General features: G+C 45.1%; 1 protein-coding gene across 4 annotated transcripts in view; it reads left to right on the forward strand.

Moving 5' to 3' along the window:
* Positions 1-26,843, forward strand: part of PAK1 (p21 protein (Cdc42/Rac)-activated kinase 1) — a 35,560-nt gene that overhangs the window by 1,772 nt on the left and 6,945 nt on the right. Inside the window, exons 2-10 of one of the 4 annotated variants that reach the window (XM_010081065.1) lie at positions 4,157-4,367; positions 10,664-10,764; positions 12,292-12,439; positions 13,539-13,576; positions 15,468-15,584; positions 15,891-16,065; positions 18,752-18,815; positions 19,716-19,764; positions 21,685-21,797. In XM_010081065.1, coding sequence (XP_010079367.1) covers positions 4,178-4,367; positions 10,664-10,764; positions 12,292-12,439; positions 13,539-13,576; positions 15,468-15,584; positions 15,891-16,065; positions 18,752-18,815; positions 19,716-19,764; positions 21,685-21,797 — 995 coding nt within the window. In that variant the 5' untranslated portion in view covers positions 4,157-4,177. Of the gene's footprint in view, positions 1-4,145; positions 4,368-10,663; positions 10,765-12,291; positions 12,446-13,538; positions 13,577-15,426; positions 15,585-15,890; positions 16,066-18,751; positions 18,816-19,715; positions 19,765-21,684; positions 21,798-26,843 lie in introns of those variants that run through there. The other 3 variants (XM_010081064.1, XM_010081062.1, XM_010081061.1) reach the window with 3 other exon arrangements.

The following is a 26,843-nucleotide window of genomic DNA, read 5'->3' on the forward strand; positions in this document are numbered from 1 at the left end:
GAAGGCTCCGCATATGTTGGGGTCCCGCTCTGCTAGATTAACGGCTTGTGAACCTGTGCCTGTATCACAGGAAAGCTACAGCCATAAACCTCATGGTTTTGAGCCATAGCGACTTAACGCAGCTCAGCGAACCTTTGCGCGGATCTTTGCACGTCTGCCTAGTCTGAACTCTTGGACGCTGCTGTTGGCACCTGTGGGTGCCGTCTTCTGCTCGGTACCTCCGCTTAGCTCCGTCCTGAACTGCCAAGTGGTTTCCTGAGCCTGTTGTCCCCACTCCTTTCTATCTGCAGAACCGTTTTGTGGGTGGGAAAGGAGAGCTTGGCAGGTCTGCTGTTCAACTGTTGAGGCTGGGGCAGTCTAATTTACTAAAAAAGTTGGTGGGGAGGGGCAGGGGGCATTTGAAGGCCACCGTAACTTGACTTATGGTAGTCACAGGTTGCAGCATGTAATAAAACTTTTCGTAAGTACTGTGTGCTGAAACAATTTGGACTTTCAGCACTCCCAAATGGCTGCAGAAATAATAGTTGTACATCATGGCTATGCCTTCCTAGTGGTGTCGGTGGGGCTTGGTTTGAGTGCTGGTATTTTAATATATATATATAGGAGTTGAGAATAATTTTGTCTGCAGCTCATATGTCTTCCCTCATCTGACTCTGGTTGAAAAGTTCATGTGCTGTTTCATTGCTTCCACTGCTCCCTTAATCATCCCGTGGAAACAGAAGATGGATTTCTCGAAGCAGAGCCGTGCTGGTGTGAAGCAGGGAAGTCACTCGCTCCGGTGACGCTTTGCATTCCCGGTGGGATGGATCCTGCCGAGCAGAGTGACGCACTGCCGTGGCGTAGCGCTGATGCTATGCCGGCTGGTGAAGCAATTGCCTGGTGCTCTGAATCTGAGCAGGGCCTGCACAAGAGGGGGTGTTCAAAGCCTGCTTATGTGTGAATTGGCTGGAGATTATTTTTAGGAAAAGGAGAATTTGCACAGTCAGCTAGGCTACGGTAAGGGAGGTGGCTGCTCTTTGTAACCAGTCGGTACGGCTCCACGCTCCGGGCTCTCAGCTCTGCGGTAAAGCCCTGGAGAGGTGGGGGTAGTTCTATCAGGATAGGGTTTCATCTGCTTTGAAGCCAACAGAAGTTTAAAGTATAATAATGTTGAATTTGGGAATAGACCATGTCTCTGTATCACAGTGGGACGACTCATGTAAGCAGGTTTTTTGGTTTTCCCTTGAAATAGGTAGTGGGAGAAGGCTTTTGGGAACCCTCCAGCGTAGTGCTGCTGTCATAGGGGATAGCTTCTGTAGAACCAGTCTCTTCATTTGGTGGGTTGAAGGATTTCTCTCACCCCTCCACCTCCAAACAGATTAAATAGCCCTTGTGACTCCAAACGTAAGACTTGGATGAGGAGAAAGGTCTGGGAGTGATGGAGAAGAAAGAAGAGGGTTTACTGGAGGCTTTGCCCACATTAAAGTTGCAGTTATCGAATAGGTGTAAAATGCTATTGTTTGTTAAACTAGGTAACTTCTCAGCAGTAACTTGCTCATTCAGGGACTAATGTAAGATAAACAAGAGCTTGTACTGCCGGTGTTTCTAGCCCTGCGGTGAAACAGTTACTCACTTGTGCTCTATCTTTCTGACGATGGAGGGATTTTGAAAAACCTTCTTATATTGAAGAAACTGTGAGCTGATGTCCCCAGGGTCTTGCACTGGTGGAACTTAGGATCCTTGGCATCCAGAGGCTTTTTTTATGTTTTCATGGTCTGGTCTTTTTTTTTTTTTGTCTTTTTTTTTTTTAAATTTTATTTTTTTTTCCTCCCCTAGGCCAGCCTCTGCCTGTAATCTGGGGGGGGGAGGTTTCTTCCTCTTCTCACTTCTTTTTCTCCAGCCTGGTGCCACATGCTGCTCTGTTCTCTTCCTTCTACCACCCTTCAGTCTGATGTCGCATCTGTCCCCTGCTTAGTCCTGTGCCTACAGCAGGTAGCAAGCACCAGTTCTCACCTGCTCACCCCTCTGCTTGGTGGTGGAGGGACCCAGCAATCTCCCCTGGCATCTCAGCCGTGCCTGCAGCTCCAGGAAATCTGTCCGGTGGGGTCATCTTTGGCTGCACCTTTCTTCAAACCCCTGTGGGGTAAGCCAAGGTGTTGCAGAAGCAGATGTTTTGCCCGTTCCTGGGGAGTGCCTTTGGGCAGGCACAGAGCTGCTAACATTCATTTTCCTTCTGCTCCCGTTTCCAGCAGATTCCTAGCACCATCCCAGCCATTTGCTTTCTCATGGTTAAATAAGCATCAATGCAAAGAATGCAGCTTGTATGTGGCACTTCTGCTCGTGCCGTTTCAAACGCTTTAGTTGTGCCAGTTCGGTACCAACACCACTGGCACTGGCATGGGCAAAGCCCATCAGCGAGGTCTCAATAGCTTCATGTTGCACAAGATATGTGTGCAGCAGTGGCTGCCCAATTTCTTTATTAATTCGTAATGGTTAAATTAATACTTTTAATTATAATTAAAAGTAATAATTAACTAGCTTTTTGTAAACTAGTTTAGATGTTTTTCCAGGAGAAGGTGGAGCTGCAGACGAGCCACAGCTTGGCAGGGGACAGGTAGGGAACCGCTGCTTTCAGCAGGGTCTAACACATGGCAGCCGAGTGCCTTCTGCAGGCAGCATTTGCCTTCCTTAGCTCCCCACAGCTTTGGCAGCAGCGTGCCATGGGTCCAACCCTTTCCAGTTCACCCTGAGCATCATGAGTGAGTCCAGAGGAGGCCACGGAGATAGTGCGAGGGCTGGAGCATCTCCTGTATGAGGACAGGCTGAGAGAGTTGGGGGTGTGCAGCCTGGAGAAGAGAAGGCTCCGGGGAGACCTTCCAGCACCTTCCAGTGCTGAAAGGGGGCTACAGGAGAGATGGGGGGGCTCTGGATCAGGGGTGGAGGGACAGGATGAGGAATAACGGCTTTAAGCTGAAAGAGGGGAGATTTAGATTAGATATTAGGATGAAGACTTTTCACTATGAGGGTGCTGAGGCAGTGGCCCAGGTTGCCCAGAGAAGCTGTGGATGCCCCATCCCTGGAGGGGTTCAAGGCCAGGCTGGATGAGGCTTTGAGCAACCTGGGCTAGTGGGAGGTGTCCCTGCCCATGGCAGGGGGTGGCACTGGGTGGCCTTTAAGGTCCTTTCCAACCCAAACCATTCTGTGATTCTGTGATCAGTAGCTTGGCCAAAGAAGATTGAAGACTCGCAAGGCGGTGTTGTGTGGTCATGGCACCGCTGTGTGGTTGCGGGATCTGCTGGAGCGTGACCCAGTGTGGTTCCTCTGAGTCCAGCCTATGGAAAAGCAGCTCCCTGGAGGCCAGCAGTGATCTCTGCTTTGAAACCCGACTTCTCACTCGTAGAGAGCAAACCACCTTCGACTTTCTGCCACTCGATAATTCTAACTGAGCAACATATCTTCCCTTACTGCTTGTGAAATCCGTAAAAGCTGTTGAACTGCTTTTTCCACAGAACAGAAACAGAAACTGGTCCTGCTTTGGTCTTTGTTCTGCAGTTAACTCTCAATTTTTTTTGAGAACATAATGCAGACGAATTCCAGTTTCCAGAAGGATCTCGCTGCAGCCAGGCTGTGTCTGGAGTAACGCTGATCTCATTTGGGTGGAACAAGCTACTTGTTGCAGAATAATCTATTACCCTGTTCCAAAGCTTCCGTCTTTAAATCTGCACAGCAGGGATTATTTACTTAAGGATTTCTGTGTGTGTCGGGGATCTAGTTTTGTTTGCCCCTTCCAACAGAACAAAATGCAGCCAACTTCCTGGCAGTTTGAATTGTGCCTGCAGTGACATAGTTTTTAGTGGAACTACCACGGATCTGAGAGATCTTATGAGCTCTGGAAGTTGCTGGCTCCTCCGAGGTATCCCTGCTCTTTGCCTGTATCCTGAAACAGGCTTTTCTGGATGATCAACAACACAAGACGCTTGAACATAGTCTTGTTAAAAGAAAAAAAAAAATGGAGCTTGAGTACAATTTGTTGTGCTGACACTTGGTCTGTGTTGCTGTGAGGTTACAGCCCAGTCTGCAAATACCTGCTTGTGTTTTATTTGACAGCGTGTGATTCTAGTTTACAAAAAATTAAATAAAGAAGGCTTCTTATTTCTTTCTTTTTTCCCATTTCTAGTAACGGCCTCCCCAACTGAAGATGTCTACCAATGGAGTTGAAACAGAAGACAAACCACCTGCTCCTCCGATGAGAAATACCAGCACTATGATTGGGTCGGGAAGCAAAGATGCTGGGACTTTGAACCATGGCTCGAAACCTTTGCCTCCCAACCCCGAAGAAAAGAAAAGGAAGGACCGATTTTACCGAGCTATTTTACCTGGAGATAAAAGTACAGTATTTTGTCTCTTCTTATAAACCTCCTGTCTGAATGGCCTGTGGCCTTAGTTAAGTGCCTGTTGCTTAGTAATATTTCAGGTTTTAGAAAATTCTATGTGTTTGTTTCCTGCACAACTGTCTTGGTCATTTTGGGGTATGTAAGGTGCTGGCTGTAGATCTGTTTTTTCCCATGATTAATCCTGCCACATTTAATCCATCCTGCTTACTCTGTTTTGTGGTTTGGTTTGGGTTTTTGTTGTTGTTGTTGTTTTTTTTTTTTCTTCCTCTCAAATTATGAGAACAGTGTCCTTGAATACTGGGACTAGCTCTGCCACTTCCCAGCCTGACTTGTCCTTACTGGTCTTGAAAACCATAAAATTTGGTAGTGATTACAAGGTGGCCATTTAAAGCTGGCATTGGCAATTCCTTTGGTGGGGAGCAGGGGGAAGTCTTTTGCTTGTTTGTTGTTTTACACAGCAAATAATTTGAGTTAAGCATGACTAAGAGGCCATCTCCTGCCAGGCCTGTCATATCTTAATGCACGGTCACTTACTCGGTTCTAGTGTTTGGGTCAGGCATTGTCTACTTGCTGTTAAGAATAATCTGTTACTGGAAATTCTTCCACATTTCTTGTGAACTGAAGGAATTTTCTCCTGTTATAGGGACTGTAACAGATGGAAATGGAGATAGGAGCTGTGAACTGTACATGAAATTCCAATTTTTAAGATCAGGATATTTTAAAAACCTCTCTCATAGGAATCTTTTGAAGTGATGTAAGAAAAAACAAATTTCCATCCTCTAATAAGTGCTGGTTTCTTTTTATATCTGACCTATTTTTTGGAGTTCCTCTTTCTAATATATCAGCTTTCTGTAGAGTCTGCATTGCAATGGTATGTGGACACTGGAGAACTCAAGTCAAGCCCAGGTGTCTTCAACTTCCTGGGCTTCAGGAGGGAGGCTGCCTCCTTAATTTTTCTTAGCAAGAAGTCTAATTATAGTGATGCTTCCACTAACTTAAGTAAGATCTAGGTTTGTTTTCTACAAAATATTGCAGCATTTTTTTATTATTATTATTTATTTATTTATTATATGATACCCTCATCAACTTTGGATTGTTTTACAAACATTTTGATGTTTGATTCTGCAATCCAGAAACCCACAAACTCCATGTTAAGCATTTGCTGGATCTCAGTTAGAACTTGCCATTAGGAGTATTAATCCTAAAGAGCTGCAGGATTTTTGTGTCGGCTTACTTAAGGGAGTGGGGTTTTTAAATCCCTAGGCTCAGCAGTTGCAGAGAACAATGAAATCACCTGTAACGTATAAGAGAGTAAAATACATACATCCAGAAATGCTAGTTTGAACTGGATTTTAAAGGAGAGCTGTGGAAGTGAACGGTTCGGGTGAGCTGCCACTGATTTGAAGATGCCAGCATTAACTGAAGATTGGCCAACGTGGCAGATGCTTGAAGATATGAGAGATTTTTGTTTAGCCAAGCCCAGCAGAGCCTTCTGTTGCAATACACCTGCCCGAATGAGAGTGGTTGCTTCTGTCCTCTCATTCCTGTCGAGCAAAAAATACCTTTAACGCTCTCACATTCACTTCAGATTGGTCGATTTTCATCTTATGAAAACTTCTAATCTCACGAATTCCCAGTGCCTCCTGCTGCTTAAACAGTAATGAAATTCCCAGGTGTTCAGACGCCTCTCTGGTTTGTGCCTGAAACAATTTGGATGTTTTTTGTTAGTTTGGCCAGACTAAAAGGGGAGTTTGGTTTCCATTCAGTCAGAGGAATGTAATTTTGGGCAAATCCATGACCTTTGGATCCTTACCCAGGGAAACCAGTGACTTGTGTTTAACCTCTGCTGGGGTTGCAAAGAGCCTGTGATGATCTGAAATGCTCAGTGGTTAATTTTGCTAGCAAACATGAGCATGGGCTTTTATCCTGTAGCCTGAGAGCTGCTGAAGTTGATGCTGTCAATCCTTTCAGATAGGTGGTAGCTCTCTGTTCTGGGCGGGGACCGGTACTAGAGCAGGCACTTTACAAAGGATGGATGGGAAAGATGGCAAAGGGGTTGTGCTTTATGCAAAGGTGCAGCTCAAACACCTGCTGTGGAGCAAGCGACAGACCTGTTGAGAGCTTGTGGGTCCAGATCAGAGGGGAGGCCAACAAGGGGGGACATCTTGAGGGCATCTTTGACAGGTCGCTGGGTCAAGAAGGGCAGTTCTAGCTAAAGGAGCTTTGGAAAGTAGAGGTGTCATGTTCTGCCTGCAAAATTTAGGATATTTCTAGTCTTGATTTCCTCCGTCCCAGCCTAAACCCCAAAGCTAGTTTTTAAAAAACACATCAGCTTAATACTGGGTGGGTGCTATCCAGATGGATGCAGAGCTTGGGTGACGTTGCTTTCGACAGGAGCTGTGAACATCTGCAGTTTATTGGGGTCAGGACTCATAACTACTGGTTGAGGGTGTGAATTTGGCTTGAATGTAGGACATTGAGCTCCTCTGAGCTTTGCTGAGCTCAGCTGCAGCTTTGCACGGAGGCAGGGTTTTACCCCCAAGGTGACAGTTTGCAACGCCCGGGAGCCCTTTCCGTGGTGACAGGGGGAATGCTTTACTCAGCCTCGGTGGAGAAGACCTTTCTCATCTCCAGGTGCTTCAGGATGGGCTCACAGCCTTACTTCATGGTGAGGCATCGTGCTTTGTAGGTGCAGCTTGAGTTGCCAGAGCATCAAAAGGAAACCTTATGGGCGGCTCCTGTAACAGCGTCAGACGTGTGAGATTTTGAATGAGAAGGTGGTAAGGTGTTTGTGGCAATAAAGCACTTTCTTAATTGGATAGAATTCTATTTATTTTTTTATTTATGGTTCTTCAAGTCTCTTTGACTCATTGCAAGGATAATAGAATCTCTGTAGAGGGGGATTAAGTGTTTAGCAAGATTGAGAGTGCCCGTCTCTAATTCTTTTTGTTTTATACCTCCCGCTGTGCCATAAATATCTGCTACAAAAAACAATGATGTTATTAATGGTTTAATAAGTTTAGGCTTTTAGATCTGTCAGATTTTTGGATCAAAAGCTTCTGAAGTTCATTGTCCTCTGAGGCTGCTGGAGGAAAATCTCCGGATTCATGTGCCAGCTTCATGTGCATTCACATGATGACGAATTCAGTCTGGGCTCTATAAAACCCTGAGTGCGGCAGGCAGGCAGGTGTAAAAAACTGTACAGAGCAATTATGGTTTCACCCGCTGGAACGTTATCGCTAAGGCAAAGGGATTTTAGCGTGAGTTTGTGGTAGCTGTCAAAGAGTTGATGAGAGTCAGGGAAAATGCAAGGGGTGAGATGCTGTAGGAAGTGGTTGCAGGAAACTGAGATAAGTGGGAGAACATTAACAGCTTCAGGGATATGAAAACAGCGTAAGTCATAAATGCAGAAATATCTCTTCCTGTTTCTGTACTGCAGTGTGGCCGTACTGAAACTCTCTACCTGTGTGTTGAACAGGAACAGAGAGCTGGAGTGGTGATGTGACAGAGGCCATTACGTTATTTAATCCATCCTTCCAGAACTGTTTTTACTGCTGTGTGGAGCTGAGGCTCATTCAGGCTGTCGTCTCCTGCTTTGGATAAGTTAGCAGTCAGCAGACATCTCCATTTACTGGTTGAGTGGATACTGGAACAACTGGTTGCAGAGAAGTTTGTTGGGATTTGGGTGTGCAGCAGGGAGCTCAGGCTGTCTGAACATAGAAATAAAAAAAAAAAAAAAAAAAGTGAATTGACTTCTGGATAGCAACTTTGGCTTTTTTAGGGATTCATTCACATCTGCTGTGGCAGTTGTCCTGAGCCATGGGTAGGTGTGCATGACCCTTGCAGCACTCCTGCACCGTGGTGCTGGTACAGGTGCCCTCTTCTTCCTCGCCTGAGCGATGGGCTTCTAGGCTGAGCTGACACCTTACTCTTTGGCTTGGAGAGACGGACTGATCCTATAGACAGGAGTATAGGACAGGGTGCCTCTGATGGCTCTCTCTGCATCTCTTTTCCTCTTGCTTTCCATGCACCGCTGACGCATGCAGCTTTTTCTGTATACCTGCTTGTGATGGGTTTGCCCTTGGCTGGGGGCCAATCCACACACCTGTTCACCCATTCCCAACCACCCCCCATCCAAGGATGGGGGAGAGAATTAAAGGGAAAAAGGACTCGTGGGTTGAGATAAGAACAATTTAATAACTAAACTACAATAATATTGAAAATAATAGTATATAAAATATACCCATGAGTGATACACAGTGATACTGCCCCCCACCCAATGACCAAGGCTCAGCCTGTTCCCGGCTAATGATGCTGGAGCAGGGAGGGTCCCGAAACCACACTCACGGAACAGAGATAACAGTCCGAGCATCCCAGACCGAGAGCTGACCAGCAGGAGGGAGAGAAGACCTTGGGAGAGGGACCACCTGGAGTGAGATGACCCGGAGCAAAAGAGATCTGGAACAAAAAGGGACTCAGAACAAAAGGGACGAGCTTCCGGAGGGTCCTCACCTATATACTGGGCATGACGTGTATGTTATGGAATAGATTATTGGCCACTTTGGGTCTCAATCCCAAACCTAAGATCAAATCCTGGGCGAGTAACTGGGGCTGTGCTCCCTCCCAGCTTCTCCTGTTTGCAGACAGCCAGAGGAGCTGAAAGACCTTGGCAGCCGTGTAAACATCACTTTTTATCGGCTTTCTTCTGAGCACAAATCCAAACCACAGCCTCTTGCTAGCTGTTATGAAGAAAGTTAACTCTGTCTCAGCTGAACCCAGGACACAGCTGGATGCAGCTGCTTGTTCCTTTTCTTGGCAGGCCTCAGTGATGCAGATGCTCACTGTCTACTAACCAGCGGCTGCTTCTATCTCCTTCTGGCTTCTTTCCCCTCCGTGGTGGCTCCTCCAGCGCAGCAGCCTTCTCTCCTCCTTCCCCTTGGCAATTCTGTTGCTCTTCTGCCGTTCAGCTTCCCCCATCCCCTTTGTTTGAAAGAGGGATCGAAAACAATCTGTTCCATCTTCGTGTCCCGAATGAAGCATCTGATCCTTTTCTTTCTGCAAAATTACCCTGTGGAACAGCAACTCTGTAATGAGGCAGAGAACAATGCCAGAGCTGGCACTGAAGGAAGCAGGATTTGGTCCTTTGGGGCAAGCTCTGACCATCTCTACACAACTGACCACCAGCAGCGTCTTAAATAATCCCAATATTGAGCATTAGCCTCGTGGGTTTCTGACATACCTGGGGTTTGACATTCACATTGCCAAAAAATGCACTGGGGAATGTCAGCCACGAAATGAATTCTGTTTGGCTTTAGATACAAAAGGTACCAGCTGGGAAGCGTGAGTGGTTTAGTCACCTTCTCCTGGCTCTGCTTATTTTATAACTGCAAGCAGCAGCAAATCCAGGTAGAACATAGTGCTTGCTTAAATTGATCTCAATTTCTTGAGTACAGTAACTATATAAAAAGGAGGGTGGAGTCCTTAATACACCATTAATATGGATGAATTTAATCCAAGGCATAATAATACTCGTGTTTGAAGACATGACTTGAAAATTTGCAGTGTGCGTCTGCTTTGATTTATTTCCTTTCCTGTTTCTTCATGACTTCTGCTCCTTACCTGCCAGATTCTGCCCTCTTGCTCTGTGTCTTCAAAGCTTGTTATTAAAACCACATTTTGTGAGCAGAAAAATATAAATGGTTTTGCTCATGTAAGATTTTGTAGCAGAAGCACACATGCTATATTTGGTTTTCTTCATCAACTCTGTTTTGAGGATGTAGGATGAAGGAAGCAATTTACAAGCACTATTTTTAGTTTGTCCCTGTCTTAATAGGAGTGGTAAGTGTATATTTAACAGCACATATCTTTTTTTTTTTTTTTTAAAGTTGCTTAAACCAACAAATTAAAAAATGTGTTCAAAACTGCATAGCTCCCACTTACTGCTGCTGTAGTGCTTTTGACTCTGACCTGTGTAAGTTTGAGTGAATATTTTTGGTAAATAGCTCTCGTGCTATTGAGTCTAGCCCTGCTGGTTGATACTTGACATACCCAAAATATCAGTTTTCTTGTCTTAACGCTCGTCCTGTGTTACAGGACTTTCTTGTCCACTCACTCTGGCTGCTATTAAGTGAGGTAACAAAGTTTTTAAACTTGCTGTTTGTCTGCCCCACACTGAAATCCTATGACTAGTAAAAGGGGGATGTGGTTGGGTAGGTAAATTGGAAGCTATTGGGGAGATTTTAATTCTTGATGAATTTATGGATTTTTTTTGTTGTTGTTGTCTCTTCCAGCCAATAAAAAGAAAGAGAAAGAGCGGCCGGAGATCTCCCTCCCTTCAGACTTTGAACACACGATCCATGTGGGGTTTGATGCAGTCACGGGAGAATTCACAGTAAGTGAATCTGGAGGAAAAGAGAATTACGTGGTTTGGCTTATTGCTGGGAGGAACCAGGACCCATTAATCTTTTATCTAGTAATGCTGGAAAGGCTATTACCATCATCTAGTTTGATCGCCTTTGAAAACACATCTGCAGAGGTTACCCACTAATTCCTGCCAAAAGACTGCTTGTCAAATTCGGCACGTGCCAGGAACCCAGGCTGCCAGGGAACTTTTCCTTTCCTGTTTTTTGGCTGGTGTGGACAGCAAAATGTAGTATATCTCTCCTCCCTTCCCCTCCCCTCCTCTTCCAGAGCTGGATTTGGTCTGCAGCATTGTCTGTGTCCACCAAATGGGGCTCTGAGAATTCCCCTTTAGGAGACACAGACTTGTGCATAACTATTTATGTGTGCTGTCCTGAGGCTAAAGGTCAGATGCTTTTATGGGTTTTTTTATTGGCATGAAAAATACTATGAAGACAGAGTTGTATTTCGTTATATTTTTCTTCTTAATTCGATTACAGGATAGCATTTAATAGCAGCAACAGTTGTTTGTGAGCAAGCTGTTTTTACCTGTCTTTAATATGCTTCTTTTTCAGGGACTTTGCTCTCCCACCCTGAATCATGTGTACAGTTGTGTTTTGCATGCCAGCCTCTTGTTTTGCCCAAGTTAATGTAGATGCACCAGTGGGGGGGTACATTAACTGAGTGGCGTGTCCAGCCGTCCTTTTGAACAGGGAGGGTAACTATTGATAAAGGATCCTGTCACTTGCCATTTCATTTATACAAGCTCTTATTCTTGCTGGTGATGAAAGGCACAAGTCAGGTTGTACTCCAGATTTGTTTATTTTCTGGCTGAAAGGATGTCCCTGTAATGAAATTCTGAGCTTCTTACACAAGGTTAACATCTCTGCTTTCCAGCACTGGTCACAGTAAGCACCAAACCACTCTTATCAAAGAACTCTAGTGCCACAAGAAGACCCGAATGAATGTTGCACGTATAGCTAGAGGCTATACAGTGTATGTTACTTCTGTAGTCTTTCTTGGATAGATGTAAATATGTGTATATCTGTCCATAAAGGGTTTTTTTTTGCTTGAGGTTCTTGTAAACTGCTGCATTTGGGTCTGCTCCTTTCTGTCTTTTGAGTTTTGACCTTCAAAGGACCTGGGACACGAGCATTTGAGTCTGCTCCTTTCTGTCTTTTAAGTTTTGACCTTCAAAGGACCTGGGACACGCTCTGTGAGCAGAGTGGCATTTGTGTGTCCACGTAAGGAACGTGTGGCACAGGCAGTGGCTTAGGAAGGTATCAATCCACCACCTCTTTTCTTTTCCTCTCCTCTTTTCTCCCTGTTTCCTTCACAGCACTGAGTAACCCCTGAAACAGTGTGTCAGAACTGCGGCGGTGGGTGTGCACGCTGTGAACCACGTTGAGATTTCCTTCGTAGCACTGCGTAACCCCAGAAACTGTGGCAGAACTGTGGGTGTGCACGCTGTGAACCACGTTGAGCCGTCCGTGAGCTAACAAGGTTCATCTCCCCACAGGGAATGCCAGAGCAATGGGCGCGTTTGCTGCAGACATCCAACATCACCAAGTCGGAGCAGAAGAAGAATCCCCAAGCAGTGCTGGATGTGTTGGAATTTTACAACTCCAAGAAAATCTCCAACAGCCAGAAGTACATGAGTTTCACAGGTGATTGTCTCATACGGCTGCTTTCTCCAATTTTCCATCAGTCACTGCGTATGGTGTTTCTGTCATTTAATCAACAAGTAGATGTGTCATTTCAAGGAAAATGTGAATGAGCTGCTCAAGTACCCCTCTTCCTTTATAATGCTGTACGTTAACCCTGATGCCCAGCATAGCTGCAAGAGAGGTCAGTCAACTGGCTAAATCCAAAAAAATACGTAGGTTTTCTGAAGCTTACAGCCAGCATCTGAAGGGCAGGTCCCAGAGTGTCAGTGTGGGTTGAGAGTGATGAAAATCCCTGGAGAAAACATCCAGCTAAATTTTGCACCAGTTTTATTTTCCAGCGTGGGTGTGGATGTTGTTTCATGCGTGCTTGGGGTGAGGGTCTCTCCGCTCCCATGTGCCGTGACGGAGGAATACTGCTCAGCTCCTAGATGCTTGATAACTGCTGGCTGGATTCCTCTAAAAATCAAAAATGACAAGGTTTTGTGCCTTCTTTGTTTAGATTACCTGCCCATGGGAGGACTCCTGCAACCACCACTCCTTTTCCCTTTTAGCTCTTAACTCCTTCCTTTTCTAAATATTAACCCCTGCTTTGCTTCTTTTAAGGGAACAGAGCCAGGTCACCAGAACTGGTATTGATTAAGAAGGCTCCAGGCAGGGATTAAAGCACAAATCTTCCCCTTATGTGCCTGGATAGTCAGACAAGAAGCCTACCAGTTGACTCGTGGGGTCCTCTGTTGCTTTTCCAGGGAATTTAGGTGTCTGAGACTGAGCATCTTGCAGGTCTTGGGCTCACTGCAATGCCTCTGCTGGTGATTTAACCTATGGCAAATATTTTGTGTATTTGGATGGAGGACAGTATTCACTCAGGTGTTGCTCTGGGAAATTCCGCCCTTCTGCAGCAGGGATTTGGGGCACCTGAATTTCTCTGCAGAACTTTTTGCCCCCTATTCCCATATCTGCCAGGTGTCAGCTTGTTCTGGGGAGCTGAAGGTAATGCCTAGGTTTAGGAAGAACCTTTTTTCCTTCTCCCTTTCGCCTCTCCCCATTGCTGCTGCGTTTACAACTCATTTACAATGGCGTTACTATCTGTGTCTTTCAGATAAATCGACAGAGGATTACAATTCATCGAATACGTTGGTAAGCCTTATATTCACATTCTGTCTCAAGTTTGGGGATTTAAAAACTTGCACGTAGTAGTGTTAGCTGCCTGTAAACTTTCAGTTCACTTAGTGTTTTAAAATCTGAACTACATATATTTGTATAGTGAATGTATGTTTATAAAAAAAATTATCCTAAAAAAGTCATGCTGCTCTCATTTTAATTTTTTTTTCAACTGGGGGAGAATCAAGTAGACAGAAGAAACTTTTATTAGTGAATAGAAATTAGTGAATTAATGAATAGGAATTTTCCTGTTTTCATAAAAGTTGATCTATTCTTGTACCTATAATTTAATAACCGCTCTGCTTGCAAGTTTTATATGTCTCTATATAACTCTGTGACGTACCAAAGTTTAATTACTAACTTGCAAGATCTGATTGACCAAACCTGATGTTGATTAGTGTTGATTAACCAAACTAATCTCCAGCAGAAGAGGAAATAAACAGTTCTCCTCCTCTGTCTTTGACCTTTACTCTGTCCTTACCAGGGCAGGCACCGCTCCTGTTTGCGTTGTTGGAAGACATGATATGTTTCTGTATGTATGTGTGAGATGGAAGAAACCAAACCTTCCATTTAAGATGATTCATAAAACCCCACAATTCCCTCATCTCTTGTTTTCTTACTGCCCTGCCATTATCTAGAGTAGGCTTGTTCTGCTCCCTTCTGGAGGCAGTGTAATTGCTAAGATTTTGTCATGTCAAGGGCGCTTTAGCAATTATATGTCAGGATGCTGGTGACTTCAGATATTTTAGATTCAGTGAAATATTATGCTGGTTTTCCCCTCTTCCAGACAGAACTTTGTTTTAGCACTTGTTCCCCTGCCACTCTTAGGGAACTGTTGATAAACAACCTGGAAGCAGGAGCACAAGCAGAACTGGTCTAGTGGGTTGAGTAGCTCACCAAGTTTATTTTGCAATGTTTACAGTGTAAAGGATGCCATGAACTTCAAATCCAGTTTCAAATTTAAAAGGTTAAAAGTGGCTTTGTGTTCTGATGGCTGTATTGCAAAAACTACCAGATAAATACTTTTAACCACTTATAAAACTTTAAAAAAAAAAAAAGTTCCCATTTTTTGAAAGCTTTTCCTTTAGAAAGCAATTTTGAAAGGGATTTCAAAGATCTTACCAGATTCTGCTTTCAAAATCTATCATTCCTTAATTCCGAGTCATAATACCTAAGCTGATGTTAACTTGACCTCCCAATTTATAGAGAAAACATACAGGTTTTGATGCAGATTAAATCATTTAAAGACTGAAATCTCCCATCTGCATGACTGGGGTTTGGAGCAAGCAGAAAAAAAAAGAGAAAACATAAATAGGGGCAGATCTGTCCAAGCCCAGATGTTCTCCCCAGAGTTGCTGGGTCTGCTGTATGGATGTTGGGAAGACAGTGAGAGAGCCCAGGTGGGTCTGAAGTCCTTGTCTGCATGATTGGGGTTTGGAGCAAGCAGAAAAAAGAGAAAACATAAATAGGGACAGATCTGTCCAAGCCCAGACGTTGTCACCAGTTGCTGGGTCTGCTGTATGGATGTTGGGAAGACAGTGAGAGAGCCCAGGTGGGTCTGAAGTCCTTGGGAAGAAGATCGCAATCAGACAGGCAGATCGTGGAATCACGATGAATAGATGACAGCTCTGTCTGACCAGTTGCATCAGGCAGCATTGGACTGTCCCTCTGTTTCCCACAAGGGCTCAAAATGTTTGGGGTTCAAATTTTTCTGATATTGTAACTTGCTAACTTGCTACCTGCTCTGATTGTTATTTTTCTGCACTTGCTTCAATGCAGTCTCTGTTAAGAGCTTAATCCAATGTTTGTGATTTATTTATAACAAGTGATTGGGTTTTTATTTTTGCTATCCCAAATCCACATGCAGAATGTGAAGGCTGTCTCTGAGACCCCGGCAGTGCCCTCAGTCTCTGAAGATGAAGATGATGAAGATGATGCAGCTCCACCCCCGGTGATAGCTCCACGACCTGAACACACAAAATCCGTGAGCAGAAATGCTTCCTTCAGCCCCCACCGCTGCGGTCGCAGTCGGGTGTTGGCTGCGACTCCTCATCCATGCTGCGTGGCGTGGTGCTGAGCCCTTTTTGGGAGCAGGAGGGATGAGATGGGGGCCATTCCTTCTGATAGATCACCCTCATATTATCACCTGCCTGGTTGGGGGGGGACAAGAGAGTCCTTGTTTAGTGGTTAACAAAGTAGCTATAGAAGTGCATCCCTGACAACAGAATAGAAGTGTTTTAAGTCTTCATTTGCTTTGTATTAATATGTATGTTTTTCTCAACAAAATTAGATATATACCCGCTCTGTGATAGACCCCCTTCCTCCTCCTACCAGAGATGTGGCGACCTCTCCTATTTCTTCTCCTTCGGAAAACAACACAACAGTGCCTGACATGCTGGCCAGGAACACGGAGAAACAAAAGAAAAAGCCAAAAATGTCAGATGAAGAGATCTTGGAAAAATTAAGTATGTCCTTTTTTTTTAAAAAAAAAAATTTAAATTCCATGCCCTGCTGTGTTGATTTCTCAAGATCTTAATAAGCTGAAATGTTTTGACATTCCCATTTTGAGATCCCTTACTAAAGACATTGCATTGTGACTGTGTGCCAAAACTGGGGGCAGATGGAAAGGAGGGCACATAAATGTAAGCTGAGCACCTGTGGTGCCAGCTGAAGTCCCCGGGGAGGTACAGATCCTCAGGCTCTGCAAAACAAACCCTGAAGGAGGAACATCTACTTAACCATGAAGTCTGAGATTGTTCCGCATCTTGATATTCTGCAGCTCAGCAGCGTGGGTGATTCTATTGAAAAGTTAGATATAAGTTTTCCAAAAGATGGAGAGAAGATTAATGCATCGCCAAGTGAGTACCCAAATTAGTGGTTGCTTCTGAGGAAAAAACCATCATGTGTCTCTGTTGTGTCCTAGTGTCTTCAGGAGTCCGTACCTTCAGTTCAGGTGCTCCTCTGCCGCCTGGTATTTTTGGGTTATGCTGTAGCGTATCCAGCAGCTGAACCAGCTCTTCTGTGCCATTGATTGCTGTCCTCAGCCTGGGCCAGTTGTTATGGCCAGTAGAGCATTTCTTATTTGTTGAACTACTAATCCTGTATTAATTACACACACACCTTGCTTGCCAGTGGATGTAAATTGTGTTAGCACCTCTGTGGTCAGGCTGGTCTCCTCGGCTGAGGTTATACCCCTAAAGGTCAGTATTTTATGGAGCAAAGACTAGCAGCTAGAAGAAGGAAAATTTAATCTGAGGGTACAACTTAAAAAAAAAAATTAAAATGTCATCTGAGTTCCTCATTCCTGTAAATAAAGCCTAAATTGAATTGATGGCATGTTAACTGGAACTGCTTTAGCATTGAGGGGTTTTGTTATAAATATATGTCTGTGAAGTTCAGTGGCTGCTGTTGGGTGTCAGCATCTAGATGTGGGCTAGTCAGAAATATGCGATGATGGTTTCATCCTCTTGTAAAATGATGTTTTTCCACTGAGGGCAGTGTAGTTGTACAAGGACATGCAGCCTTCTCATATTTTGGTTTGACATGTGAATAAAATGACTAAAATCTTAAAGCGTAGATATATTTACACGTACTGGAGATGTGCAAAGGTTAAAAGGAAGCTGATAAAAGGAATAGGAAGGGAAAGTGATAAAGGAAGCTCCACCTCTTGGCATTAACACAGAACTGGTGCAAACGTTAATGAATCCTCACCTGAGTTTTTGGAAGGAAAAAAACATTGCTCCATTTTATAGATGAGAGAATTAAACAGGGCAAGACTGGCAACTGCCTCTTGTCACTGCAGCATTCTGCCCTGTCACTGCCTTGGGGAAATATTTGCTTGTCTTGCCTTCTGAACTTGAAGCCTGTGTTAGGCTTTGAGGGAAAGTCTATGAACATTTATCCAGAAATGCTTGTCCCCAGGGCAGACAGCATTGCTTCCGTAATTGTCCAGTGGGTTTTATATAGTCAGATCTCTCTTCCTGCCCTTCTCTCCGAACATGGGCCATATTCCCTTCCTTTACTTCTGTCCGCCCTGAACCCTGCGGGTTTGGCTGCTCTCCAGTGGTGTCTGAAAATAGCCTGCTCTTACTCTGCTGGCTACTGGATTTCTTGGCCTAATGACCGTGAGCGGTTTTTTTGCCAGTATACATCTGTTTAAGCTCAGCCCTAGACCCCTGTGAAAGCAGCACCATATGTTGGCAGCTTGAGCGACTTGCAAACACCGACTCGGATGCAGCTCTGCGTCCCTTGATCCTGTTAGCCACCCTGGTGCTGTTAGAGAGGAGACTTGCTCCCAGCTGAGCTCTAGGAATTATTGGCTCCAATTTCTTCAGCCTAAAAAGATTCCTGCCTGTCGTAGGGCTGTTAGGAATATCAGTTAATGTTTGCAGGGAGCGTTGAGTTTCGGTGATGCTCCTTTTGTCACCTTACTCCAATTTATGCCTTGGCAAACTGCCCTGTGATTTGCAGGACTCCAGCACATCTACATAGCCTGCCCTTACACTGAGAGCTCCCTCCCCTCATCCAGAAAATGTTGTGTTCCTCGTGGGTACCAAATCCACCTTGCACCGCCCCGTGCTGCAGAACACCAGGCAAAGCGCTTTTCCCTCTGAGGGATGCACTCATACACTTTTTTCTGCTTCAACAGCCACATTAGGGGAGAATGAGCTGAGATTGCCTTGGGTTGCTCTCCAAAACCCGAGCAATGCTGCAGTTGCGTGGTAACTGCTGCTCAAAACCTGCACTGACTGTTGAGTTCCTGGAAGAACAGCTGAGCAATGCCCAGGCTGTGCGTGCCCCATCCCTGGAGGGGTTCAAGGCCAGGCTGGATGAGGCTTTGGGCAACCTGGGCTAGTGGGAGGTGTCCCTGCCCATGGCAGGGGGGTGGAATGAGATGAGCTTTAAGGTCCCTTCCAACCCAAACCGTTCTGTGATTCTATGAAATACCTGTGAGAGGGGAATGCTGCAGCTGGTATGTCTGTAAATATCCAGGGACTTCCCTGGTGTTCGTGTGCCTCTGGATTGCTGACGAGTGGTTCTCAAGGCTCAGCAGAGCCAGCTGTGGGGCTGCTCTTAAAGTACAGTTGGTTCTTATAGCTGTATGAAAAAGTACTTATAAAATCCTCTTTTTTTTTTTTTTTTTTTTTGTAGGAAGTATTGTGAGTGTGGGTGATCCAAAAAAGAAGTACACGTGTTTTGAGAAGATTGGACAAGGGTTAGTATATGCTCCTTCTCTGACCTATACCTTTCCTTACGCCAAGAAGGAAGCACTGGAACCAGGCTAAGTTAGTTTGCTGGAAAAGCTGTTGGCGATGCTTTGGAGAGTTTATTTTGTTTGTTTTTTTTTTTTTCTTTTGGGGTTTTTTTTTTGGTTGTCTTGGTTGGGTTCCACCCCCTCCAGCTCTTCTCCCTTTCCTGGCAAAGTCTTGAGTCACAGGGACTGGGTTTTTCTGTGTGATGGTGTTTTAATGTAAGAAAAGACGTCATTAGATGATCAGGTTGCTAAATATAGCTGCAAGCAGGGAAGGAACTGCTTATTTTCAGCATGCAAGACAATCTTCAAATTACAGATTTGCGTTCTGCATTAACTTTCCTCCATGGGAGTGTTGTACCCCTCTTAGCAGTGTAGGGGGAGAACAGGGGTTGGAGGAGAGGCTATAATGAGGCAAATCAGTGCAAAGCACTGAGAGATCTGCTGTCAGCTCCATGTGCCAACGCTCAAACTCCTGTTTCCCTCACTACAAATGCCATGTTTTGTTTATTTTAGCTGATCCTGTCTGCTCTGTAAGTCTGCAAGCCAGGGCAGTGCAGTCATGCCAGTTGAGATGGGATCAACTCATGGTCCTACAAGCTGTGCTAAGCTGCTGGTTTAGCAGCAAGGGTTTGGATGACTGTAGTGTCCCATATTGGGAGCTTTGTTCTCCGTAAGTTCTCTGTCTTCTGCTCCAACAGCAGTCTTGGCTCAGAAATATTTCAGATTATGTTTACCACTGGAATGGGACTGAGAGCACTTCAAAGAGACTAGTGGGAAGGGGTGTGTTTCAAGCACTCAGTCTTGCTATGAGGCACTAATAAGTGGTTTTTTTTCTTTTTTCCTTTTCTCTCTTTTGTTTAGAGCCTCAGGTACAGTTTACACGGCAATTGATGTAGCTACAGGACAGGAGGTAAGTGCTGCCGGAATACCACAGCCGTGGATTTTGGATTCTGTCCTACAAGTTCAAGTTGATGCTGTAAAATAAAGACGGTCTTTCAGGGGTTCATGGCATCTTATTTTTAATGAGATATTATTTTCCTTGCTAATGAGGCATGGTCGAGTGGGCTGAGCAGAGAACTGGAAAAAATTATATTCCAAGTTTTGATTCCTGAATCATTTCATATTTATAAAGAATCTTTCAGTGACCTCAAAGGCTGGAAGCAAATGCTCGGGCTGGACAGTTCCTCAGCAGAAGTTTCTCTCTTCATCCCAAAGATTCCTGCCTGTCCCCATTTAAACTGTTTTATATGCCCTCTGCTCCTTTTGCTTCCTACACTTCTACTAGTTCTACTAGTTCCTCTCCCACCCTTTGCCCATTTGCTTTCTGCCCTTGAATTCAGAGACAAGAAATGTCTGTCTCTTTTTTTTTTTTTCTTTTTCACCCTTCCCGAATATTGAAAAGTGCCCTCCGTATTCCATGCATGCATAATAAACTATTAGCGACGGATATGCAGCATCTGTGGAAACCGTTATTGCTAGACGGAGGATTTTTAAAAAGGAAAGTGCATGCATTATTCCAAATGTATTTATGGAAGTCTGCAGAAATGCGTGTCTGCTTTGCATTTGTACAATGTCAGGGTTATCCACCAGTAAATTTCATAACTGTGCTTTTTGCTGAAACTTCTTCACGCCCTTTTCCAGTTCCTGAGGAATTCATCCAGTTTAATTGCAGCTTCTGAGGAAGGGGTGTTGCATTTATTTTGAAGCCATGAGAAATTTTATAGGAGGAGGAACTACTTTAGTGGTTTTCTGCTTTCTTTCTGGACCCCTTCGGTATCTCCCGTGTGAATATTTGAACCCTTATATTACAACAGACTTGCAAATAATTCTGATTACACTCATGTGATCTGGCCCTGGGTTTTTAAATTGCTGGAGTTTTAATAACTGGAGTTACTGGCTCCCCTCCATGTGCCTAAGCCTCTTTCTCTACAAGTAGCCGGTTTGTAAAGGCGTAATTACATTTCGTTCCCTTTGCCCAAATATTGTACCAAGTACAGTTGGGTTGTAACATCTACAGAAGTGTTTCTGCTTCCTGCTGTGCTGAGTATTATTGATTTCAAGGCTTGTCTGAGGGCCAGGTGCTCTCGTGAAGTACTGTTAGCATGGAGAGTTAAACATAAGAGTTAAAAACATATACATACCATCCTGCTTTCTGCATATATACGTGCAGAGTAGGTGCAGTGAAGCAGGTGGAAAACTGCAAAGCCAGTGGGCTACAACTGACAAATCCATCCCTATTGCCCGTGAATCCAATTCACTTATTTTCAGCTTTTTATCTAAACACTGGTGGCTCCTTCCCTCAGGTCTTGCAGTGACAGAAAGAAGCAGAATTACCACCTTGAAGTACTAAGTGTAGGCTGTGTTATTTACCCCCTCCATGCATGGCCACCCTGATGGAGATTTCTAGAAGCACCGATTTGCACGGGAGTGGAAGGAAAAAAAACCCAAAACTTCCAGAAACATCCAATCCAAAATAAAATTAATAAGAATCCCTGAAGAAATCAGATGTTTTTTATATATCAGCCCATACTAGAGTAAGGGATCCCTTCTTTGCTACCAAGAAGTTGTAGATGGAGATGGCTATCTAACCATGACATGAAGGTCCAGTATGAAAATAATAATTCTCCTTGTTTTCAGCATTCTGTCCTCCAGCATGTGTGGAAATGGACCAGGTGCAGGAACTCAGAGTTACTAAATGACTGAGCAACTTATGATGAAAAAGTGTTTTCCCCCTTCATGTGAATGTGGGACTAAAATAGTTGACACTGGTTCTGAAAGATCTCTAGGGGACTCTTGTAATAATGCTTCACTTGGTCTTTCTTCACTGCAGGTTGCAATCAAACAGATGAATTTGCAGCAGCAACCCAAAAAAGAACTGATTATTAATGAAATCCTTGTGATGAGGGAAAACAAAAACCCCAACATTGTCAACTACTTGGACAGGTATGTCTTGATTTCGTAGAAATGTTTCATAGAATCATTAAGGTTGGAAAAGACCTCAAGGATCATCAAGTCCAACCGTCAACCCAACACCACCCAACCCACTAACCCATGTCCCCAAGCACCACATCCACACGTTTCTTGACCCCCTCCGGGGATGGTGACTCCACCACCACTGCCCTGGGCAGCCTGTTCCAATGCCTCATCACTCTTTCTGTGAAGAAATTTTTTTCTAATATCCAGCCTAAACCTCCCCTGGCGCAACTTGAGGCCATTTCCTCTTGTCCTAACTTGAAGAGTTCACAAAGGGGCTCTGGAAAATGCTTCCTTATCATTGTCTTAAGTGACTCTGTCTCAGCCTAATTCAGCTATAGGACACCCTTGCATTGTTTATTGTGTGTGGCAAGGTTGGGGTGTGGGTAACGTGTTTGTCTGTCTCCATGTCCCAGCAGAAACAGCTGTCTGAATCGGTATTAGTGGGGTACCTAGGCTCTCTTTAGAGATGCTGGCAGCAAAGACCTTAGCAGTATGCTGTCAGGATGCCATTTTTTCAGCTCTCTCCTTTGCCAAATTTGACACATTTCCTTCCTGCTACTAGAAGAGAAATAGAAATCGTTTTAACTGGTTTTGTTTGCATTTGCTTTCTTCTTCCTCTTCTTTCCTCTTCCACTGAGCTATTCTGCTTGCGGAGAAGCAAGCTCCTTCCAGGGTTAGATGGTAATCTTGTCCCTGTGACTGTCCACTGAGGTTTTCTGCACAGTAGCATACAGTGACAAGGGTGAATGACAAGTGACACATAACTAAGCAAGGCTGTTTTCTTGTGGGTGTGAATAAGGGAGAGAAGGAGACCTGTTACAGATGTAAGAACTCATTGGAAGACAGAGGGAATGGGGTTATCCATGCTCAGAGTGGCTCATACACATGCTGTGGCACTCCTGCTCAGCTTTGGATATGTTACATCCAAATGGGACAGCTTCTCCTTGGATCCCTACTTCTTACCAAGAGTTGCACCAAATAACTTATCTATGTACAGACCTGCTCTGCTTGTTCTTGAGCTGATGTCCCTTGGACTGTGACAATAATGGAGCAGAAGCAAGCAGCACAGTGGCTGCTGCGCTGAGTGTGAACTGCTTCTAAAATAAACATGGGTAGCTGTGAAAATTCTGGTCACTGTAGCTCAAGGCAGTAAAATGCCCAAGTCTGCAAACAAACATGAGGGCGATGGTAGCACCATCATCAGCTGTTGAGAGCCTGACTGGTTTGAAAAGAGCAACTGGGAAATGTGCTTCTTTGGGGGTAGGGAGCTGCCTTGGAAAGTGCAAGAAATTCTTGCATCTGCCCTGTTGGAATTTCAGGAAACAGTCCCAAACTGTCAGCATTGAAATCTGGGGCGTACTGAAAGCCCAACAGGCAAAAGCATGGCTTGAATTCAGCGTTGGTGTATTGTGTCAAGCCTGTGTCATTCACCTTATGTTAAAGATATAGCTAGGTCCCGTCGAGCTGCAGCGGGATTACCAGTCTGCACTCACGTCAGAATCCAGCGGTCCTAATGAATAACAGGTTTGGTTTATCGCAAGGTAAAGAGTGCCTAGATAGGCTGAGCTGCAGGCTTTAATCTTGGCAGCTTATTTTTTTGGAAGACGCAATGGAGGGATGTGACCTAGAATCTCTTCTGGAAATCTGAGAGAATATTTGCACACTTGTTTGCTCTGCGTGCATATAAAAAGCCCATCAGCTGTGTCTTTAACGGGTTTCTTTAACAGGCTTTTAAGTACAAAAAAGTACTTCTTATATCCAGCAGCATCAGTTGGGATGCTGAATTTATATCATGCTGTGTCCTGTGCATGGCTGTAAAGAGCTGCTTTGTTGGAAGGACAGAAAGTCTGCTCCTGAAGCTTTGTGGAGGGGGGGGGGAGGTATGTGTGCAGGGAGGTGATGCTGGGCAGACACCCCCTTCTTACAAAGAGCAGAAGGATATTACCTGTGTAAAATGAAACAAGTGGTGAAGAAGAGTTAAGAATTGTGTCTGGGCTGAAACTGTTCATTTCTCCTTGCTTAGAGGCTTTGTTTTGGCAAAACTGTTGGAGAGACACATCCTTCCCCCTAGAGACAGCATCGCTGGGTCCATGCACTTGCCTTGTCTGGCCGGTACACCCCAGCTGTAGGGTAGCTGCACATCCTGCTGTCTTGTTCAAACTTCCAGCAACAAAAGCTGCTGCTTTTGTCCTCTGCTTTCTCTCACTAATCTTTTTCAGAGGGATTAGCTTTTGTCTGGGTGCTGCAAATGGACAGAGCAGCAACTAGGATGAACATGGGGGTTCCTGTGCCTGTTACACCGCTTCAGCTTCGCAGCTGCAGGATCCCGTTCCCGGGTAACTGCATCCCTCCTGCCTGGCCTGATGTGCCTCTCTGCTTCCTGAGCGCTGAAGGAAGCTGATATTTGAACGCCACTTGCTGGCTTCTGCCTGCTGCTGTCGCAGAAGGAAGTATGTGGAAGGATGTGTGCTTGCCACTGTGGGACCTGGTTCCTTTTTTGTGGCTCTGTTTCTGACTGTGTCTCCCCTTCTGAGTGCCTAGTGAGAGCTGCAAGGTAGGCATTGGTATAAACCATCTCTCTTGCTTCTCTGCCTCAGCTCCTGCCCTTATGCAAGGCTTTCCTGTGCTTTATTCTCTTACTTTTGTGACCCACTTGTTTGTGGTTAAGACGTCTGTCTGGTTTACTGTCCCTCCAACCATCGCTGTGCAAACGGTGCATTTATGCTCCAGACAGCTTTTCTGCCGCAGTGCAAGCGGGCAGTGTTGCGCGAAGGTGTGCTGTGACATTTAAGGTAGTGACATGGCCTAATTCAGCTGTACTTAGGAGCTGAATTTAGAAGCATCCGGCTCTGAAGACAGTGACGCTAGTTTTCCCGTGCAGACAAGCAGCCGCTTGTGCAGAGTTACCTTCTGGAGGTGCCAGTTTCTTTCTGCTGCATGAAGGAAGCTCTCAGAGTCCTGCTTCTAAACTCAGGCATCTAAACACAGGCATCAGATGCCCAGAGATAGGCAAACTCCTGCCCTTTGGTTTCTTTCTTTCTTTCTGAAGAACTCTGCTTAACCTAATAAACCCCACAAATCCTCCATTTAAGTGGTAGCTACTGTTACCCTCACCCCAAACTCAACCAGGGCTGGAAGGTCCGTGAATGAAGCTGAAGATGTCTGCTACAAGAAAACAGGGATTTCTTTACAGGCTTACTTCATATTTGTATGTTGGAGGCAAGTTGCTGGTGCAGAAATCATAGAATCACAGAATAGTTTGGGTTGGAAAGGACCTTAAAGCTCATCCAGTTCCACCCCCCTGCCATGGGCAGGGACACCTCCCACTAGCCCAGGTTGCCCAAAGCCTCATCCAGCCTGGCCTTGAACCCCTCCAGGGATTCTGTAATGAATGATCTTGCTCTTCTGGGGAAAAGCAAATTTTATAAAGTTGATAATTAAAAAGAAGCCTAGGACTGAGTGGTGTGTGTTTGTGATGGGAAGAGCTTGGTGGACACCTTTCTATAAGTGGAAGCTGAGGAACATCTTGCAGGAGCAGACATTACCTGCTCTTGCAGATGGATGAAGAGAAAGCTGTAGACCACCTCCTTCCTCAAAGACTTTCATCAGCTTATTTATACTGCCAGCCTTGTTTTGCAAGTCCTGACGTCATGTGGAGAGCATCACGTAGGTGTATGGGCTTCCTGGTGGTGTCTCTGGAACTGCTGCGAGCGTGGTTTTGAGGCTGGCAGCCCAGTGACTAAAACTGGCCTCTGCTGTGGCAAGAGAGTGAGAAGATCCCCGAGACGGTATCACCCAGTCTTCTGAAGTGACATTTGCTTGGTGGCAGCTCGCGGGGAGCCACCGTGAATCCCACCTCTCTGCGTGTTATGTCAGATCTATCAGTTGTGGAGGTGCCTGGATCTTGGCACATGCCTTTGGCTGCTCGTGGCACAGCTTTGGTTTGCAGGGTGGCTCTTGGCTCGCTCCATCCTTTTTGGCTGTGGAGACACACCAACTTGTTCCCAGCATGTGCAACTTGAGATTGTCACGCAGGAGCGGTGGAGCCCATTCTGTCCCCGTCCTTAGTGTCAAGTGGATTTGGACTCCAGAGGGTGCTCCTGGCAATGAAAGGAAGCATTGGGACGTCCAGGGTGACACTGATTTGTTGAGAGGGTGCTGATACAGTCTGGAGAGAGCCTGGTTTGGCAGGAGTGATGAAGAAGCAGCAACAGCATAGGGGCAGGAAGGAAGGGTGTGGATGGAGTCCTTTCAGAGTCTGGTGGAAGGTAGGTGACGTGCAGAGATGGCAGGAGTACTTCTGAAAGCAATTCTGGTGCTCCTCTGTCACTGCAAGGGGCTGCTGGGCAGGTCACACTGCTTTTGGTGACATCTGTGATGCTGGGGAAAAAACTGCCAGTGTATCAGCTTCTGTTCCGTAGTGGAGACCTGTCTGCTCTGGGAGCAGAACTCTGTGTCCTTGGGCTCTCCATCCTGAAAGAAACTCCAGACTCTGATCCTCAGCATCACCAAACCAAGACACCGTCCTTGTCTCCAGTATTAAAAGCTCTCTATAACTGTAACACTTGTGTCACACAGCTCACACCACAGCTCTTATTTTTGGGGGAGTTTTTCTATCGGCTCAGGTGTTGGCAGTGTGTCCTTTTGGGGTCAAAGCGTACCTCCTGCCCACTCTTGTCTGTCTACTTTCCATGCCAAGTTGGGCTTAATAACTTCTTTCTCCTTCACCATTGCTTTCTAGCTGATTGTTCCCTAGAACCTGTCCTGCTTTTTGCCTTTGGCTCCTAGCAAATTCACTCTTCCAGTAGGATCAGTGTTTCTGAGCAAAGCAAACATCTGCTTGATGAACCCTAATGCCAGCAGAAGCTTTTAATTAGTTCCTCTGCCCTCACTCTTGACTCATCTGTCCACTCTTGACTCATCTGTCCACTCACTTTAAAAATGGAGCATAGGCTGAGAAGGTGGGTTTTCAGGTTTTCAAACTGATGATTCCTTCCTTCAGGAATGTGTCAT

Source organism: Pterocles gutturalis, unplaced genomic scaffold (genome assembly GCF_000699245.1).
Source record: "Pterocles gutturalis isolate BGI_N339 unplaced genomic scaffold, ASM69924v1 scaffold3014, whole genome shotgun sequence".
Taxonomy (NCBI): Eukaryota; Metazoa; Chordata; class Aves; order Pterocliformes; family Pteroclidae; genus Pterocles; species Pterocles gutturalis.